The sequence below is a fragment of the Perca fluviatilis genome, chromosome 6 (genome assembly GCF_010015445.1).
Source record: "Perca fluviatilis chromosome 6, GENO_Pfluv_1.0, whole genome shotgun sequence".
Lineage (NCBI taxonomy): Eukaryota > Metazoa > Chordata > Actinopteri > Perciformes > Percidae > Perca > Perca fluviatilis.
In genome coordinates this window covers 36199099-36220160 of record NC_053117.1, presented here as the reverse complement: position 1 = coordinate 36220160, position 21062 = coordinate 36199099, and the positions used below count along the sequence as shown (strand labels likewise).

Sequence of the window (21062 nt, the reverse complement as noted above, 5' to 3'; positions counted from 1 at the left end):
GATTAAAAACCCCCTCTGTGTTGGCAGCTGGTGCGGTAAAATAAACCGTAATGGTTATTTTCAGGTTACAGTTTGATGGTTATTTTGTTAAGTGTACTAAAAGCTACCCTTGCTAAAAAAAACAAAAAAAAACAGAAGACAATTTTAATATTATTCCATAAGTTACATACTACACTTATTTATTAAGTCTTACAGTTTTTACTTTGATACAGTTTACTGTACTGACTACATTTCAGCATCTCAGATATGAAAATGTGGATTTGTGCTCAACTGAATTTTAGAAGAATTCCTTAAGAATGCAAGGCTGCCTCCAAGTGGTAAAGTTGTGTAACTGATGCAAAAAAATCAAATCACTTTGAATATAAAGACTCATTTCTCAGTCCTAAACTCAGGAGAGGCCATTCTCTTCTCACTACGGCTATAAGTGAAAAAAAAAAAAGATAATATATGTTTTTATTACAAAGCATAAATGTTTATTTAATTGGCAATTTCATAACAAATGCTGAGTTTCCACATTAAAAGAATCGGCATTAAATCTTTTCAATGACTTATCAATTGACCAAAAAAACAAACAGTAAATACACACACTATTGACAACCTGTTTGACATTACATATACAATTTGAGTTATAACATTAAACACCATATTTACAAAGCTCACTACTATCAGTTGCAGTAGCATTAGCTGAACAAAAGGCAAAGGGGTGAAACGTTTTACCTCTCGTTCTTTTTAACAGGAAAGTGGTTAAAAGGCAACAAGGTAATACAAATAAACAAGGACACACACACACACACACACACACACACACACACACACACACACACACACACACACACACACACACACACACACACACACACACACACACACACACACACACACACACACACACACACACACAATTGCTCAGTGGGGGAGCCCTGCTCACATCCAAACACCACTTCAAACTCTCAACACAAAGCCTTTTACCTTACAGCTGGTATATGATCTGTATGCATTTTGCGGCTCACTACTGTTCAGCCAGGGTACCAACTCTAAAAAGAAGGCACCCTGTGTTCTATCAAAACACGGTTTTGGCAATAATGCACGTGAAAAGATCACGAATGAGGCAGATGAAAGGTAAAACATTCAATTCTGTTCGAGGAAACGACAAAAAAAGAAAAGTGATGCATAGGTATATTTGCACTGCACATGTGGCCAGCACGTGACATGCCATCACTGTGAAGAGATAAATAAGAATATCAGATAAAAAGATCCAGTAAGTCCATGTAGGAATCCGTAAAAAAAGGTGCTTAAAGTTGTACAGCTGCACGATGATCAGAGGAGGTTTTCCAGTTAAAGATTCAGTTGTTACAGACATCAACTAAAAAGCTAAACGATGTGTGAAGATTGGTAGAAAGAGTTATGGCCTACAAAGTAATACCTTTTATCTATTTAACAGAATTTTTTGTTTATGTACAAAGGCAAGATTAACGTCACTGCAAACTACCCTTTGTTTACATAACCATTTAAATATGAATATGGCTTGTTATGACTTTGTTTTAAAATATAGGTGTTTTGCATCTGTTTTCTACATGTTCATTTTTGGCTCAATAGTGCGGTTTCATTCTCAGTTGCAATGGCATTTATTTTCATTATTTCCCTTTGACCTGAGCTCATCTAATCCATCTTGTTTCATTCTCTGTTCTAATCGAACATGGTCTCGTTTCATGGACAAGGCAATTTATTCTCATAATTTCCTCCTGGCTTGTGTGCATCTAATGCATTGAGACTCAATTCACTGGATTTTAATGAACTACATAATAAATAATAAGATTGATAGGTAGATGTTAAAAGTTGCTTTGGGTTGGTTTGTCTTCTGTTCCAAGATAAACAAAAAGATAAACTGAGTTATTGTAAAGCTCCATTCGATCACTTTGGCTGATAAGGCAAGTTGTGTCTTTAAAAAGGAAAAGTGCATTGACTCAATGGCCCCAAGGCATACTTCCACTTACACACGCGCACACAAAAAAAATAACTCAATTCAAACTCACCCCCTTTATAATAAAATACCTTCTCTCTACTTGAAATCGGTAAACATCTTTGCCATTGTTAATAAATTAAAGGTTCAGCAGTTCACATTCATCAGCTGGTTGCGTGTGTTTGTGTATCTGTGTGCAAGAGTGTTCTGGGTAGTTAAGTTGTTACGTTCACATTGGTCATTGTAGTCCCGTGGCTGTTTTGAGTAGCTCCAGGTCTTTGCGCGTGTGGGCTGCAGGTGGCGTACAGCCGTACGCCTCCAAACCCAGAGGCAAGTAGCGCTCCTGCAGCCCCAGGAACTCATCCCCCTGTCCGGCTTGTAGCGAGACCCACGGAGGGGGTGAAGAACCACCCTGGAACCCCCAAAGTGCCAGACTCTCTGCGGTGAGAGGCAGCAATAACACGTGCATGAGAAAGAGAGACTTTGCCCCAAAATACAGCAACTAGACAAATGAAGAAAAGGTGTGTGTGTGTGTGTGTGTGTGTGTGTGTGTGTGTGGGGGGGGGGGTGTTAAGCACATCACTAACCTTTACTGTGCAGATCAGCAGGTTTGGCCAAACCAAAAGAGACCAGATACGATGCTACACCCACCAAGCCTTCTGGTTGACCTCGTGTCGCCATGAGCACTATAGAACTGTTGGAGAAACAAAACACGTCTGTTAATTAAGCAAGAATGTGCACAGCTCTCCTAAACTGGGCTGCTGTATATTTATACTAAATAGGACATATTTGTCTCAGATTTTGATACCACTGTATGTCCTTGTCAGAATCCGAATCAGTTTTATTGGCTTATATACTAACATACACAAGGAATTTGACTTCGGTAGGTGTTAACTCTCTATACATTCAACAAATAGACATGTAGCAGTAAACATTCAGTAGACAAATAGTAATATAGACGCATACTGTACAATAGAGACAACAATATACATATAGGCACATATCAACATAAAATACAAAAATACAAATAAGACATAATATCAAGACAAGTACACGTGGAGTGGGATGTATAGTGCAAAAAGTAATGCAAAGTAGTGCAAAGTAGAGTGCAAGAAAAGCAAACGTGCTGTGAGCAGTGTGCCCTGGCTTCACCTCTTTGGGATTCCAGTTTTTAGGTACTGCTCCATCTTGGCGTCCAGCTTGGTAAATGAGGTTTTCTTTGTGACCTTCCCGGAGCAGGCGTCCACCGTCACCAGGAAATACCCAGGCTGAGAGAAAAACATGGTCACCTCATTCACCTAGCCAGTGACAGGGAGAAGAAAAAAGAAAAAAGAAGTTAAATAAACCCTGATTCACACATTCAAGACATAGTTAAGGTAATGTGTTTGGATTTGTTTTTGTACTTGAGGCCTAGCATGCTCACAGTGATAAAGGAGCGGTTATCTCCTCGCTGCTGCTCTTTGCCGCTGAGAGACTTGACTTGTGTCTGGAGGTAGGAGGTCCACGGCTCACTGGAAAACACAAGCTGACACAGAGACACATTGGTCAGCAATGGTGGCTTGCGTTTTGAAGCTGATGAACGGACGTCATCTTAAAATGTAGCTCACATACTTGTTTAGCGCCACAGTCTTTGCAGGCTTGTGTGCTGAGGGCCGGCATAGGCACCACCGCGGAGGGTGTCTTGGAGTACTTGGGGTAGGCCTTGGCCGTACAGTTACAGGTCTGTTTGGAGGACGTGGTGGCCATGACTTTCACTCTTTCGCAGCCTTTTGCTGAACAGTAGCTTTGGCCGTCACGCCCGTGCCGGGCCCGAAGGTAGAGCCACAACAGGCTGGGTGTGATCGGAGGAGAAGTGGAGAAATAGTCAGTTTAATAAACTGCAGGAAATCAGGGAGCCTCAGAGAGGCAAAAAAAAAAAAAAGGGATGAAAGAAGTGAGAAGTTTCAGACTGCTAAGCTATCAGTGTGAGAAGGTTAATGCAATTCAGGATTAAAAACCAAGGCAATCTCTGAAAGCTTAACCCACTTCTTTTTTTAACATACTGCTAGAGTAGGGGTGGGACTCACCAGAGGACTCACAATACGATATTATCACGATACGATATTATTGTGATTTTACACATTTTGCGATATTCTGCAATTTATTACCTTTCCCCCCCCCAAAGGAAAACTTCCTCAACATCTGTTTTATATAAAAAGATACATTTCTGGGGCTCCCTGGAAGCTCACCTGGTAGAGTGTGTGCCCCATTTACCAAGGCTCAGTCCTTACCGCAGTGGCCCGGGGTTCGGTTCCGACCTGCGGCCCTTTGCTGCATGTCCTACCCCTCTCACTCTGCCCCATTTCCTGTCTACAGCTGTCCTATCAATAAAAGGCCAAAACGCCTAGAAAGTAATTTTAAAGAGAGGATTGGGTTTTGTTTGTTCTCACCCAACAGATCGGTCAAAGAAGTACTTCCGCTCCATCGGCCTCTTCTCCAGCTCTGCGATGGATGGCACAGTGCCGTAGTCTGTGAGGTCATCAAACGTGTTGCTTTGCCTATCGTTGATGTCGGCCATAATCTGAAATGTGGTGTCCGATGGGTAACAGAGTCCCACCAGCACCCAGTCATCTCTGAGTGGAAGAAAGAGAGAGACGTTGCATCACGCACAATTTCGGTTTTTAAATCTAGGCTGAAGACACATTTTTACTCTCTGGCCTTTTTAAACACACCTTAAACTGTGTTTAAATGTGCTCTAGAAATAAACTTTACTTAATTACATACACAAAAAAAAAAACACAAAAAAAAACTGCTGCCTCTTGGTACTCACTTGTCAAAGTTGATGAGAGAGAGGACAACCTCTCGGGGGGCAGGTCCACTCCAGTGCAGAGTGTAGCTCTTGCTCATCATCAGGATGGGCTGGTACTGCTGAGACTGCGCCGCCTGGCTGTTAATCCCCCTCAGTACCAGAGGAGCATTAGGGTATTCATCTCTGCTGATGGATAAACTGAGGCTGGGCGCTCCCTGGGTCTGGATGTACACCTGAAGGAGAAGAGGGGGTGGTGGAGTGCAGGGGTCAGGAGGAGTTGTACCTTCGAAGGACTGTGCTGAATTCCCCGACATGCTCCATGAGACAGCATTCAAACATCCCTCTGATTTGGAAGCAGTATGGCCATTTGGTCAGTAGGGGAAGCTGTTGCCTGTGCAGGTGCTTTATCGCTACGTGGCAATTAAGAGGCAGTATGCTCCGTCAGATGCAGCAAGCAGTGAAAGAGTGTGTACATTCTGGGTCAGATGTACGTTTTTTTTGCCTTTTTCTTTTTTCCCCCCCCCCCCCCCCCCCCCACCCCCCTTTTTTTTTTCTTCTCTTCCCTCTTTTTTCCCTCCCCTTTCCTCCCCCCCCCTTCTCCCCCCCCCCCTCCCCTCCCCTTTGTCCGTTTTCTTTTTTTTTTTTTTTTTTTTTGACTGCGATATTCCCACTGCTGATGCTATCACTGTTTGAAATGATCCTGATGCCAATATCTGTAATTTAGCGAGGAGTTTAACAACTGCTGGAATGGAATGTGAACGCTGAGTCGGAGATTCGATGTCATCTTTGATTTCTTCCACTAACTGTTACGCTGCGTGGCTGCTTAATCTGTAACGCTTAATGATTTAGTGTTCACTCAACTGGAAAAGTGTGATCCTTGTGGCAAAAATCCTTTCAGCTCGTCTCCTTGGCCTATGTCTTTGTCTTGCTCGGATTACTGCCGCCATTTCACCAGGAGGCATATGCGAGGAAACCCGCTTGCGGCTGGTTTACACCTGCTTTAAAGAGGCGGAGAATTTTCACCGCAAAATAGAGGCCCTCTGTCACGGGCGTTTTTTTGTACATACCGCGGAATACATAATTAGGCATACTTTTTGTTCCCCTCCCATCTCTTTATGGGAAACTCCCACTTTCCCCTTGACCCTCCCATGAATGCATGACACGGAAATGCGCAATTTGCCATTTTCAGTTCCCGCAACAGGCAGTCTGCGCTTTTATTTTTTTATTTAATTTTCTTTTGTTTGTAAAGCGTCTTTGAGTTCCATGTAAAGCGCTATATAAAACTTATGTATTATTATTATTATTTTACCTCCTGAAGTGGGTGCAAAAGCGTTAGTACATCTGGCCCACAGTGTGTGTCCGTGAAGAGTGAAAGCTATATTTTCAATGTTCTTCCTTTCTATGAGAAGTTAACATGTTTATGTCCTATTTTAACGGTTTCTGGTATATTTACATGTTCACCAACTGTTACCCTGTAGTAATAGTCACAAAAACACACACACACACACACACACACACACACACACACACACACACACACACACACACACACCTATCAAGAGGATGTGGTGGAGTGCAGGGGTCAGGAGGAGTTTTACATTAGAGGACAGAGCGACAACAATGAGGCGTTGTTGTTGCCGTACCTGAGAGTAGCGGCCGCTGCAGATCACTCCATTCCACTGGGACACGTTCACACAGCCAGGATGTTGGATCAGGTAATTGTCCGCTCTGCCGACGTAGGTGTCTGTGTAGCCGGTTACTGACCCGTCCACATCGTGGAAGAGGGAGTTTTTGTCGCCATCCAGGTCGTTCTCTTCGAACCACTGCCCAGGGCGGCCAAAGAACGCCCGCAGATCCACCTGAGGATGTTATTAGCAAGAGTGTCGGGAATGCCACCATATACAGTACATTTTAGCACTATGGATCAATTCAGGGTATTACTGCTTTGCCTAAGAGCCACCTCTGGTAAATGTTTGTTAGGGAATGCGGTTTTTTCAATGCAGCTGCCATTTACTGGAACTGAAAAGGTTTACTTTGTTTATGTTCGTGGTTTAAAGCTATAGTGCGTAGTTTCTGTCGCACCCATGAGGAATTCTAAGTAATGACAACAATACTGTTGGCGCGTCCACATGATACAAGCCTTCCGTGATCGCACAAAAGCCCCCACTCACTCCCCCCTCCATGCAGTTGCTAGTAGCCAAGGAGGACACGGAGGATTAAAAAAACATGATGGACTCGTCAGAAGAGGTCATTATCTTCACTCGAGTTTCTGCGCGGGAAAGTCACCGGACGCCACAATCTTCTGAACATAGTCATACTGACAAATCCAGAGAGTTGTGTGGAGCTGATAGTCTTAATTAGCTTTGTAGCAACTCATTTGGCAATGGCTTGAATGTAAAGGACGTTCGTTAACATCAAAAAGTTACGCACTAAAACTTTAAGACAATAATGAGCATTGATGAAACCACAAAAGGACATCTGTTTTGAAGAATTGTTCATTCTGAAAACACAAAATAGAGACTTATATTGTACTATGTTGCAAATATTGTTTGAAAGCTGTATCCAATAAAATATATTAAGGGGAAAAAAAATGAGCATTGATGAGCGGGAGAGGTTTCTTGAAATCACATATAAGTAAAAGCAGTACTATACGTACGTAACGTACTATACCACCACAAGAGGGCACCAGTGATCTACAATGATTTCTCCACAGGCCTGTCTCAGAAGGGGCTCCCCTTTTCTGTCTAACCAATGCTTCAAATAACTGCCAACACCGTGACTCTGATCTGAGTTGTGATCTAATCAATATGAGGGGATAGTTATAGGGATGAACCACAAATAAGCGCAAACTGCCAAAGGGGGAACCAGTCCCAGTGTACCAAGAGGAGGAACACATAAAGTGAGGTTTTAAAGGTAAAAAACTACGATGAATAAAAAAAGCTGTCCGTCCAAGGAGTGTTCACAACCAGACCAGGAAAAAGAACAATCACAAAGTTAGAGGCATAGATGAAGAGGAAGGAAGAGAGAATGAAAATAGAGCATGCAAAAAGCATGCAATGCTTGAAAACAAGCCATCAAGAGTCATGCTACTGCATTCACATGGATTCATGCAGACATGATAACATAATATATAATAACACCTTTTGGACGGCACTGGAAAACAAACAAACAAACAAACAGTCCGACGGAATGGCAGGACTGGGAAACAAAACACGCATGACGACATCCGGCGATGTCGTATTGTTAACAAAAAATGAAAAACCGGAATAAAATGTATTAAATACAATTATTTTGTGTCTATTTTTTCACGTAATAATTCTAGTAAATCATGCAGCTTCTTGTAATGTCTCGGTAGGATTTCAAGCTCTGGTGATATAATTCCGGGTGTTCTTGCACGAAAATGATCAGCTCCAGATTGTCAATTCCGTCGTGGAGGACATCAAAAGTTAAAATATTTTAAATTGGAACGGCAATGCCGCCTACCGTTACCATTGCCGGTATTCTCTGCCGGCCTCATTTCATTTTGACCATCCTGCTCTTGTCCACTACAATGATATCCGGTTTGCAATCTGGCAGAATCCATGTGAATGCAGCAGTATTTATCCTAAAATGTAACATAACCCCAAATCATATGGCTAAACAAGACACGCTGGAAGGGAAACGTACACCTGTAGTGTCAGTCATTTGGCTGTTATGAGCTACAGTATTTCCCCTATATTAATTCTGCAGCAGAGCACCACTGACCCACGCTAACTTCCCCCAGGGCCCACCCCCCACCCCCCAAGGCAGTCAACCTATGGAAAACACTGAGCTATTATAAGCATATTAAAAGCAGATCACAATTAAAACATGAAACAATATACCATAATACTGTAAATAGAATGTGACTAAGCGTAGGGTTGAACTGCTTCCTATGGACATCTCTGCGTTGTCCCTCAGTCTCTGAGGGTCATGTATCCCTCAGTAACTGGAGCGTGCCTAGTTGTCAAAAATAGATGTTAACTCACAGTGGATTGGAAGTTGAGCTGCGACAGGTTGTTTCGTGGGGTGAGCTGCCAGGTGTTCTTCAGGTTGAATCCCACGGCGCTGGTATAACGCTCCGGTGTGGGGACGAAGCCACGAAACGTACTCCGTGTAAGCCGCACCGGCCCATCATAGATCTGGAAACCTCGGATTGGGAACGTCCTACAGAGAGGGAGCGGGGAATAATCCACGATAAGACAAGTGGATACATACAATAAAGCAGATAATAAATAAAATGGGAGAAAATACAGATCAAGTAAAGAGACCAGCATTCAAATGGATGACCACAGGGTTTAGTCATGGACTGGCTAAAACCCAAAACTTAAAAAAAAAAAAAAAAGGAGGAACATGTTATTAAAAACTTAAAACATTTCAGACAGACTATGAGCTCACTAGGGTGCAAGACATCAACTGCCTAAGACATGACATGTTTCATAATTCTTGGTCATATGGGCCTATATAGGTCATTTCATAATTTCAATGGTTCCGCCAAAAATGACTTCAACTCTGTTAACATTAGTAATGTGATAAATGATTTTAACATCAATCATAAAAGAAAAACTACAAATACAATCTTAGTAAAGAGAATTATAGTTGAAAATTCAAACTTTTTCTTTCCCAGTGCAAATAGTGTGTCATACAACTAACAATAATTGTATATAGATATGGAAAAAGCGAAGCTCGTTAAGTTAAAAAGACTGACAACCTTGGATAATAACTATAGAGAAGAATTAACCAATATTTTCCAGCATCACTCAGTCTGTTTTGAGTTTTTACTTTCCCTCAGACAAGGATCTAAGTCTTACGTTATTGCTATTAAGGAAACCGTATTGAACTTTAATTAAAGGATCTCAAATTAGCCATACATTTTAGTGGAACGGTCCATTCTCTTTTGGCAAGAAAAAAAAAGGTGTGTCAGCAGCTCTGCCAGTAACCACGATGACGACAGACAAACTGATTGTGCCAGATGTCACAGTGCGGTCAGGAAGCCTGTAAAATGGCTGTAAAGTTGTACACAGCGGTGACAGTGGTCACAAACTGACATAAACCCAAGCATTTAAAACTAAAAAGGCAGCTATTTATCAGTCTCTAGTTGATGGTACGCTCCTTTTGTATAACAATCTCTGTAATGAGAGAGAGAGAAAGACAGAGGGAACTGTAAGGCGTCCCTGAGGGGACATAAAGCTCAAAACTCTGGTCTCATTAGGGATTGTCCACTTAGTCAGACATTGCATTACAGCATGGAGAGGCTCTATAAACATCCTCATAATGGAAGTCCTATCTAAGGCACTGTCAGGGAGGCACAGGTAGTGCAACACAAAACATTTGTCTGGTACAAACAATAGAAATAAAAAGGAAGTAAACCGTGACATCCAGCTGAAATAAATAGGAGCCAAAAAAAGCCTACAACTATCTCCTTGCTCTCAAGAAATCAAATGCTACATGAGTAATCCCTTTCTACGAAACCACGCAAGTGTTGCCACCACAGTTTTTCATAAACTGCTTAAAATATCACTAGAGGGAAGTCAGTGAAAACAGAACTTCCTTTCACAAGTCCACCTACTGCTTAAAGCAGCTGCAGCAGCCTCAGCTGTCCATCTGTCCAACTACCTGATTGCCTCGCTCTTCCTTGTTTGTTTATCCCAGCATATTTTTCTTCACCAACTCCTCCCAACACCATCCCCTGCAATTCCTGAGAGAACTCAGTTTGATTTGGATTTTCCCTCAATTTCCTCACATGTATCTTTCCTTCCCTCTCCTTTCAACAGCTTATTCCTCCCTCTGTTTTCTCCTCCTCACCTGTTTCTAGGCAGAGTCCTCATCTTTGCATCAGTCCCTCCTACACCCCAGTATTTATTCTGTCCTCCGTTGGTCCCTCGGTTTCGGCTTTCACCCACAAACAGAGACTGTGTCACCTCCTGGCTGGAGCCTTCATCTTTCGGGTAGCTGCCATCACTGGAGAGCGAGGAGGAGATACGGGCGAATATAGATTTATATCACATGTGCAAACATTTGACAACTTAACAAAGACATATAGAACAGGACAAGTGTTTGTAAAAGTGTTTACTTTTTTATTTAGGTTTGAAAGAAGAGGGAAAAAAAACAATCAGGAAAGAGATGCTTGTGACACAAGACATTTAAAGTATCAGTATCTAGCAATCGATCACACGTGTTTTGGCAAGTTCATCTGGCAGGGAGATATGAAAAGCAAATATGGAATAAATATGAATAAAATCATGACACTGCTTGGACCAGAGTTTAGAAGTACGCACCTGGCAAAGGACAATCCCACTCCGTTGTCTGCAAATCTGTTCAGATTAAGGAAATATTTTAGTGCATTGTCTGTTATTGAAATACCATGAGCCTGTCCAATGAAAAATCACAGAGATTTACAGTTTAGGTTTTTGTGATGACACAATTTTTTTCATTTTTTCATCAGTAAACATCCCAGTGCTCAGTTCTCTTGAAGACATTACATGAATCACATCGCAGCCTAAGAGTCGTCTCACCCAGAGTCCTGGATGATGATGTCACCTCCCCGTATCCACGCTCCCAAGTCGTTGTTCTTGAAGGAGATCAGATTGCCAATGACTGCCGCCACCCGTGGACGGCTAGGGTCAGCATTCTGGTGTGGTCGGAATCTGATTAACACACACACAAGCACGTTTCTATTAAAGTGTTCATATTATGCTCATCTTGAAGTTAATAGTTGTATTCAGAGGTTGTATCAGAACAGGTTTACATGGTTTAATTTGAATTAAATTTTCACCGTGTGTGTTGAGCTATCTGTTTTAGCTACAGAGTGAGGCATCTCACTTCTGTTCCATCTTTGTTGGGAGTCGCACATGCGCAGTAGCTAGGTAAGGACAGAAGCATGCCATGCTAGCACATTGGCGAGCATTATAACGTGTGTTACAAAGTGACGCACGTTTGTCTCTGAAGTAAAGGCTGGACTACAGTAGAGCTGTTTGGAGCAGTTTGTGAACAGTGTTTTCTGTTGGAGATGGTAAGTCCCTTTGGGGTGGACTTTGAGCTTTTTCACTTTGTAAACCTTTAATGTGCACAAAAAAGATATATAACACAATAAAAGGTAAGGGAAAAAGCCAAAAAGCATAATATTAGCACTTTAATAACCTTGTGACTTTCCAATAACTACATTGATTACCTCTGTAGTTTTCACCCTTAGCACAATGTCAAACCTCATATTTTCCCCTACTTTTTCCTGCACATGTGGTCCTCATGAAGGCAAATGCACAACACACACACACAAGATAGATGTAACCAATTTAGTTACTGGAGGGTTGTGAGTGACCTGATAATCATAATGTCAAACTACTATAAATCTGTGCAAACATAATTTATTTTATTTTAACTGGACTAAAAGTCTGAAGGCTTCAGTGCATTTTGCCTCACATGGTGTCATTAAAAGGTCACATGCTTTTCTGTGTTTTCTGTCATATCTACAATGTTATAATGTTGGAATGTCATGTTAAACGCGGCCAAAACAAATATAATTGAGGCAAACATATTTTAGACGAATCCCTTTGAGCTAAAACGTTCAGATTTCCAACTATTCTGAACACTCCGGTTTCAACAGTTTTTTCTACTCTCGGCTAAGTCTTTGCAACTCTAAGCCGGCCTTCTATGACTGGTCGTCTGCTCCAAGTAGACAGGGCTGAGTGCTATTTTGCCAGTGTCATTAAATTATCCCCAATTTCGGGTCACATTACTCCTGAAACATTTTCTGTTAGTAGCATTTGGTTTAAAAGCCTTTATTTTTTATTTTTGACTGTAGAAATTGCTGCTTTATTCTTTTAGTGTCAACTGCCAAATAAAAAGCTACATGGCTAACGGCAGTAAACCATGTCATCTTGGCTGCCAATGTTGTTAAATTCTCCCAATTCCGGGTCGCATTACTGCTAAAACATGTCCGATTGGGTAGTGTTTGGTTCAGAAGCCTTTATCTGTGATTTATGACGGTAGAAAGTGCTGCTTCGTTCCACTACAATCTAACGTTAGCATACTTCTAACTATTAAGTAGCTAGCAACATGCTAACGCGACATAGCTGTAATCTCGGCTAATGCTGGTAATTTCTCCATAAATTCCGGTCACTTTACTGCTGGGACACGGTTGTGTAATATTTGGTTAAGACGCCTTTATTGGTGATTTTTCACAGTACAAAGTCCTGCTATATACTCCATTGCAGTAGCTCCAGCTTCAACTAGTGAACACGGAGCGGAGGCTCTGGAGATTCCAGAAAGCGTGCAGGCCAATCAGAGCAGACTGGTCTTTTTCGGGAGGAGGGATTAAAGAGACAGGTGCTCCTACAGAGCGTCTCATACAGAGGGTGAATACAGGTGCAGATGCCATGGGCAGTATGAGAAAAAGTGTTTTTTTACATTAAAGCATGAAAACATGTTCTAGTACAAAACACAAAACGCAATTTTAATCCTGAAAATGCTATATAATATTTGCCTTTTAAATACAAAAAGGTTTATCCCCCATCTTCCCATTAGATTACGAAATATCTTTAAAAGGAGATTTGTAGTCTTCAAAAATGGACAGGGTTCATCGTCTTTTTTCAGGCCGAATGGTGTCACTCAATTCTGATCAGAGCTCTCCTTCAACATCAGTATTTATGCTCTGGATATAGGGATATCCAGAGATGGTATGGAATTATGGCTGCTAGTTTTTTTTTTTAAAACCTTGTCATGGACCAAAGTGTTAATAAAGGGGAAATATTAACCTTAATGTGGTGAGAGATGAAAAGGTCAGAGGATTACATAAATCAGAAGGAAGTTTGGGATCTCTCTCTCTGGTTAAAATCCTCCCCCTCATACCTCTGCACACATTTATACACTGACACACACACACAGCGTGGCCAGCAGTCTCAGTGGACACCTAAGATTTTTTCCGTCTAGTTGAGGGCTGTATTTGGGTAGGGAGAGTGGAAACTCTATCTGTGAAGCCTTGCTTTCTCTGTCAACACAAACCTGACAGACCTTCGACTAAAATCCAGTAATCGAGTGTAAAGCCATCTACAGTATCTATCCCAGTCAATGGTCATATCCTAGAAGATATACTGTACTGTACAGCGGGGGGCTATAAATAACTTAATTCACAGTTATTGGCAGTGGCATGCAACAAACACATTAGTAAACCACACATACCAAAATGTTAACATAGTGTAACTGTACACTGTGATGCATATGATCAGCCACTATAAACACCCCGATAGTGCAGTTATACACGTTGTGCAAAAATATGTACAGTATAGAGTACAGTATAGTGTTATTAGTATTAAGTATTAATGCTTTGAAATTGTTTTTAATTAGTTTCTAACTGTTTTTTAATGTTTCATGTAAAGCACTTTGAATTGCCTTGTTGCTGAAATGTGCAATACAAATAAAGCTGCCTTGCCTTGCCTATAGTGTACATCCATAGTGTCAGTTGTAAGACACTAACCATTTGCATACACTCATAACTGACTACTCAAGAGTTAGGGGGTTGGGGTTATATTTCTTTACACATTATGAATTTCAGACCGTATACTCGCTCAAAATGTAAAATGCAGTTGCACACACGTGTGCACACACATACACACCTAGCACTGTTGTCCAGACACAGGTATTCCCGGGGGTCGGCAGCACTAGCATTGGTGGTCTTCACTCTTTTATCAATGAACAGTATATGCATGTTAATACAAAAATTATTATCAGTAAATTGAAAAATTTTTTTAAAAAAAAAAAAAAAAAAAAAAAAAAAAAAAAAAATTTTTTTTTTTTTTTTAAAAAAAAAAAAAAAAAAAAAAAAAAAAAAAAAAAAAAAAAAAAAAAAAAAAAAAAAAAAAAAAAAAAAATAAAAAAAAAAAAAAAAAAAAAAAAAAAAAAAAAAAAAAAAAAAAAAAAAAAAATAAAAAAAAAAAAAAAAAAAAAAAAAAAAAAAAAAAAAAAAAAAAAAAAAAAATATATAATTTTATGTTTAGAAAATGAATTGTAAAGTAAATTATAGGAAAAATGTTACATCTCTGTATGTGAATGGAAACCTGTGCTCAGAGTTGGTCCTGTGGAATAAGCGATGTATAGTCTAAACCTCAGGGCTCCTTCCTCTATAAGAGAGGCTGCTCTGGTCAGACTGAACAAAGGACTTACAGTTCACCTGCCCGACTTCTGTCATTACACAACAGAGCACTATTGGAGAGCCTACTCTTGTGTGTGTGTGTGTGTGTCCATGTCTCATTTTGGCAAGAACCAAGTGAATAAGCAAAGAATTATGTGCAATGCTTTTTTAACAAGTTATAAATACTGTATTTCTCTTGTCTCTATAAAACACAGAAGCAGACAGAGACGAAACTGAGGGGTTTGGCACATGGAATACTGGCCTGTATATGGGAGAGAAAGCACACACTGACTTGAAGCTACACCGATAATAAAAAAAGATAAGCTCCGGTGAGGATACCTTAAAGTTGGAGTGTACGCGGTTGTTGTAAAAAATCCCCAGAGGAGTGAGCTCTGCTCGAGTCTCTGGTACCAGCCCATGAGAGTCTCCGGTGGAAGAGCTGTGGAACACAAACCATATGCCAGCATCCTGGAACAGGAAGGAAGAGAGATGAGGTGATAAATCACGTTTGTGGTACGCCTGGGCAACAGCAGGAATTTAATTATCTGGGCTTCATACACACATCATCCGTAGGTGGAGCACTGGAGTAACATATAAAACCAATATGCAGAACCAGGCAGGATGTCATAACTACATGTGAGGCCATGCCCCACAGAAAGAATAAACCAGGTGTAGGAGTTCATATGAGCTCAATAGTTCATTACAAGTTCATGGTTCAATAGATATAGACAACCTTAATATCACAAGCATACCCCCTACCAATTATTAGTACACAGCCCTCCGCAGTGCACCTCCACGCTGAGAGACGGGATGAGGGATCCTCGTGTTCTACTTCTACCTCGTCTCACTATGTTATTGCACCCCCTTTATCAGACACTAAAGCCAGTTAAATCCCATTTTATTGATGGATCAATTTGATATGAGCATGACAATCTTCCATTTTCATTGTGCAAAGTTCAGGAACACCAAAGCCACAGCAGCTTTACATAATATACTACATATCATACATCAATAAGGTTGATCCTTATTTTATATCCTTGTTGATCACAATTCGCATATCCAAGAATTCTTCTATGCAGGTGCGTTGGAAAATATCACAGACTTGAAAAAAGGAAGTTCCCGCTCTTGCTACAGCGTCACCATTTATTGAAGAAGCTAACGTTTCGTTCCCTCTGGACCTTCGTCAAAGAGTCTTAACCGAAATGTTAGCTTCTTCAATAAATGGTGATGTTGTAGCAAGAGCAGAGTGCGGGATCTTCCTTTTTCTCAAGTCTATTAATCACTTCTGAAAAGATTACGCTTTTTTTCTTACATAACTCTGACGTTATTACCTGCGAACCAGCAGCTGCATTGCTGATGAGATTGTTGTTGGGGTTGGCGATCCAGAAGGTTGAAACTGCCCTGGAAAACACACACACACACACACACACACACACACACACACACACACACACACACACACACACACACACACACACACACACACACACACACACACACACACACACATTAAAAAAGGCAGTACCTTGGCATAACAGAGACTATGACTAATAAGCAGAAGACAGAGATCAAAGAATCATGTGATCTTTCAAAATTCCCTCAATTATCCACCTCTCCAACATAAACCCTGGACAGGGACAGCTCAGCCAAACCCCCCCGCAGGATACAGTGCCTGTTGCTTCTCTCACAGAGGCACTTTCCTTGTTCTAGCTGCGACATAAAAACATCCCATGGAGAGTAGAGGTTGTTATTGCATGGATAAAACCACCCTGCTGATATCGCTCACACTAATACTAACTACAGTATCTTTTTCACATGGACCCTCGGTCTCCTCTCAGGGTTTGTCTGCACTATCACCAGGTTTCCCACACAGACACTTGACAGAGTCAAAGACTTTAATGTCAGTGTGGGAGATTTTAAAAATGGCACAAATCCTATGTGTTGATTCGACCCCACTGCTCAGTGGTCTCAAAGAAAGGGGAATCTCCATGAGTACATGATGACTGTTCAGAAAGTCTACACTACAACATCATAACTTGTGTCACATAAAAACTACTCTAATCTGTGTGTGCACTTACAGAGCAGTTATGGATCTGTGGCGGATGTTTAAAACTGTCAAGACTACTAAATTCACTCTGATGGGTGTGTGAATGTATATACAGCATATATACTAGTAAATAATTGATTGTTACACCCACAAAAATAACTGTAGAGTGCACAGTAAGAATGCACAAAGTGCTAGCAGTGGTTGCTCTTTATGACGGTGGAGAAACTCATGCGGTCTTTTATCAGTTTGCTCTGCACTCGTATCTCCAACCAGAGACACCCAATGTCAGGATCCTAATCTCTTACTTGCACTCTGTGCTGGGTGAGGGAGTGTAGCCCTTGTAGACTTTGTCCTTGATGCTGGTGCAGAGGGTCTCGTTGCGGTCAGTGGGCAGCAGAGTCCCGGGTCGAGTCAGCAGGCCAAGGTTGTGGTAGAAGGTGTTGCGCTGCTCGATCCCATCCTCAAGGAAGAAACAGTGACCCAGGGTGTCATAGCCTATAGTGTTCTTCACCTGGGTCAAAGAAAGAAGGCCGCTAGATATTAAAAAAATGCAATATGCGATAACATTGTTGAATATCACGATAGCGATATTACTTGCGATAAATAAACAGATATTAAAGTGTACTCAGTTCTGCCTTTCTGCTGCTTTCAGTATTCTGCTAAAATACAACAAATTGCTTGTTGAATAAAAAAATTCCCAAATGATTTTATTGACAAAATTGAACATTGAATTGAACATAAAAAGGCACAATTAAAAAAAGTGGGGGTTAAAAAAAAACTTTATTCGACCTTTATTGTGATAGGACAGCTGAAGACATGAAAGGAGAGAGAGAGGGGGGGAATGACATGCAGAAAAGAAATGTTGATTAATGTGCATTGTCCTAATAAAATAAAAAAACCTCTATATATGTGCACCCGCTCTACCAACTGGGCGCCCGATGCCTTCAACTTACATCTTTTTTGTGTGTGTTATGCCGCAGCCTTTTGCGATGTGTTGCGTAAGTTGATATCGCGCTAACGATTAAAAAAAAAAAATATTGTGCAACCCTTATAAAGAGACTAGAGTTCTTGACAGGAGAGAAAAATGAATACAGTACTATATCCCATTAATGGCAATTTTCCCTTTCCAAGGAAGAGGTAGTTTGCACCTAATGGAAATATGCAGAAAAGTCCAAGTAAATGAGAGGGCTAAGACAACATTTGTTAGTCCATCTTGGAACCATCAGCAACCCACAGGAAGAAAAAATAAAAAAAATAAAGATTATGTTCCAACTGCTAGATGTGCCTGCCTCCGTAAAACTTAAAATTCCTGAAATAATTTCCTACTCGGTCCATTTTGTTTTTATTAAACCCATCTGAAGCTATGTAGAGAATAACGGGGTCAAGAGAGCTGTTGAAGAAAATACACAACAAGAGTATTGAATATTCACATGGTCATTGTGCCAGAAGGGAAACCGGGAAAACAGCAAACAATGTCAAACTCTGTAAATTCCATTTCCTCGTTGCAGATCGGAAGAATGCTTCTAATCCAATGGCCTCAAGGACAAAGATTAACCCATCACGTCAGTTAGACGTCAGGAGGGAGCATAGCTCTCACAAACATACACAGACTTTGGGATTTTGCAGTTGACAGACATACCAGTGTGGAGATGTCATATGGTTTCATTTATCCAGCAAGTATATAAAAATATTAACATTGGTCCAAAGAAAGGGACACATTGTGAACTAGTGTATCTCTCACAAGAGTTACAGAGTTACACTGTTGTGTACAGATCACTCTTGAATGTAGAAAGGTATGGGACAGGAGGGTTTGAAGAGAGCGATTTAAGGAAAGCAAGGAGAGGGAGAGGAAAAAAAAGAAAGGAGGAAACAAGTCATTACAGTAATCCAGCGATGGAGGCTGTAATTGATGAGCATTCAACTGCTAACATCACATCGTACTTATTACTGTCAGCTGTCTTCAAATCCTCCAAATAAAGATGATTTCATTGTCTACAGCTGTCTTTTATTTGTCCCCACATACTTTTTAGAATTACTCATCATCTCACACACGCACTCTCTCACACACACTCTCTCACACACCTCCCCCCCCCCCCCCCCCCCCCACACACACCACACACACACACACACACACACACACACACACACACACACACACACACACACACACACACACACACACACACACACACACACACACACACACACACACACACTTTACTAACCAGCAAACCGTTGGTGGTGTGGATGGTGAGGCAGCGGGAGAAGGAGTGGTGTATGGAAAGTCCGTCCACATAGGTGGGCTCCCGATAGTCTCCCCTCTGGTCCACATCCCCGCACATGTGGAAGTGGACGGGGTAGCGCCCTTTCTCACGCTGCTGGCCCATGTTCTTCAGCTCCACGTGGGACAGATGCACGGATGAGAAGTTACGAAGGATCTGCCGAAAGAAAGGCCAGAGAGTGGAGGTTAAGACGCAAAAAAAGAGGTGATTTTAAAATCAATCAAGCAAGAACAATGAGCTTAACCGCTTAAGTAAATCACACTGGCCTTGTGGGGGGGGCTACACAAGGTTCACATTATGTTACAAAAGCGGGCTAACTGTCAAACCACTCTGGTCCAATTAAAGGTTTAGGTCTGCAGTATGATTCTCTGCGTTTGTCTATGATCCCACTGGGATATGAACTTTTGCTCTGTTGGAATCATGCTCCAGTGAGTCAAACTGTATCAAAACCACTGACATTCCTCTTGATGTATGAGAGATGTGAGTAACAGAAGCACAAAGTAAAAGCTGGACACAAATGGACTGGGGAGAAAATAACGTTGAATGATTAATGTCTACAAATAATGCAATACAAATATGCTGTACAATGCTCCCACGGAGGTATTTATGTGGGTATGGCATAATCCAAACAGTCTGGTTCCTGTTAAGGGGGTATTGGCCAATCCTTCCAGCTAACTGGCACACACACACACACAATGTAGAAACATTATGCTACAATTATTGAGTAGCATAATGTTTCTACATTATATACACTGCACATGACGCCTCAAGACAAATGCTTGCTGTATATGCATCCAAAGACATACACATGCACATGCCAGTTACATAGAGCCTAAGGAATGTTGTTGTGTATTTGCCACTAACATTGAATGAAATTGGACTATCATTATACAAATGCCTATGCCTATATAGAGACCCATGTAGGTCAGGGAAGAGAATGCTGCTCAAGTATTGGCCGTGTTTGAACCTAATCTGTCTTAGGTCTTCAGTGTTCAGATTTATAGACTGTATCTTTTATATAAAAATAAAAGCTTGACATGTAGAGGCAGAGAGGGGGAAAACAGAGAGAACGGGAGTGAGAGAAGTAGTAGTGCTTCACACAAACTGAACTAGGGACATGAATAACCCCTCTCATTAAGGACGGCATATAAATATAGAATGTATGAACCCTTTAGCTCTGGAGTATGGAAACTGTCACGCAGATTACTGCAGCCACAGTATATAAAGTCATGCTGAGACATGCAGACACATACATCAGCAAATACAGACAGGAAGCACAATTTAAACAAGGGACTGTGCTATAAACTTACACACACACACACACACACACACACACACACACACACACACACACACACACACACACACACACACACACACACACACACACACACACACACACACACACACACACACACACACACACACACACACACACACACACACACACACACACACACACACCTTGATGTGGCCTCCATAGGTGTCGTGGTTGTAGAACTGGCACATGTTGTCTCCGTAGCACGAGCTTTCCATTTCCCCGTAGATGAAAATGTTTCTGGAGAGCAGAGCCACTTCCGCACGCATGTCGACGCCATCTATGATTTCTCCAACATGGTTATACTGAGGTTTCCCTGTGTAGAACAGACAGGTAGATTCTTGGTCATATGCTACAACTAGGTGACCATTTTCAAAGAAAACTCTGGTGCAAAATTGGACAAAACCTGGAAGTGGTGCAAGTCATTACTTTGTATGATTACACATGTCAACTGCTGCATTCCAAAAAAAGTAAAAAAATAAAATAATAAAAAACATAACATAACTTCAAATTCTTGTGGAAC

At 41.2% G+C, this 21062-nt stretch overlaps 1 protein-coding gene across 1 annotated transcript in view; it reads right to left on the bottom strand.

Annotated features, from left to right (window-relative positions):
• Window positions 1-2542: 2542 nt before the first annotated feature.
• The window catches only part of cemip2 (cell migration inducing hyaluronidase 2), a 39390-nt gene continuing 20870 nt past the window's right edge, over window positions 2543-21062 (bottom strand). The window contains exons 7-23 of the mRNA XM_039803579.1: window positions 20686-20855; window positions 19165-19377; window positions 17245-17450; window positions 16224-16293; window positions 15227-15360; window positions 14378-14461; window positions 11282-11413; window positions 11045-11080; window positions 10572-10727; window positions 8756-8933; window positions 6392-6607; window positions 4770-4981; window positions 4390-4572; window positions 3572-3791; window positions 3384-3485; window positions 3113-3258; window positions 2543-2654 (exon numbers count right to left, since the gene is read on the bottom strand). Of these exons, the coding sequence (XP_039659513.1) occupies window positions 2543-2654; window positions 3113-3258; window positions 3384-3485; window positions 3572-3791; window positions 4390-4572; window positions 4770-4981; window positions 6392-6607; window positions 8756-8933; window positions 10572-10727; window positions 11045-11080; window positions 11282-11413; window positions 14378-14461; window positions 15227-15360; window positions 16224-16293; window positions 17245-17450; window positions 19165-19377; window positions 20686-20855 (2570 nt within the window). The remainder of the gene's footprint in view (window positions 2655-3112; window positions 3259-3383; window positions 3486-3571; window positions 3792-4389; window positions 4573-4769; window positions 4982-6391; window positions 6608-8755; window positions 8934-10571; window positions 10728-11044; window positions 11081-11281; window positions 11414-14377; window positions 14462-15226; window positions 15361-16223; window positions 16294-17244; window positions 17451-19164; window positions 19378-20685; window positions 20856-21062) is intronic.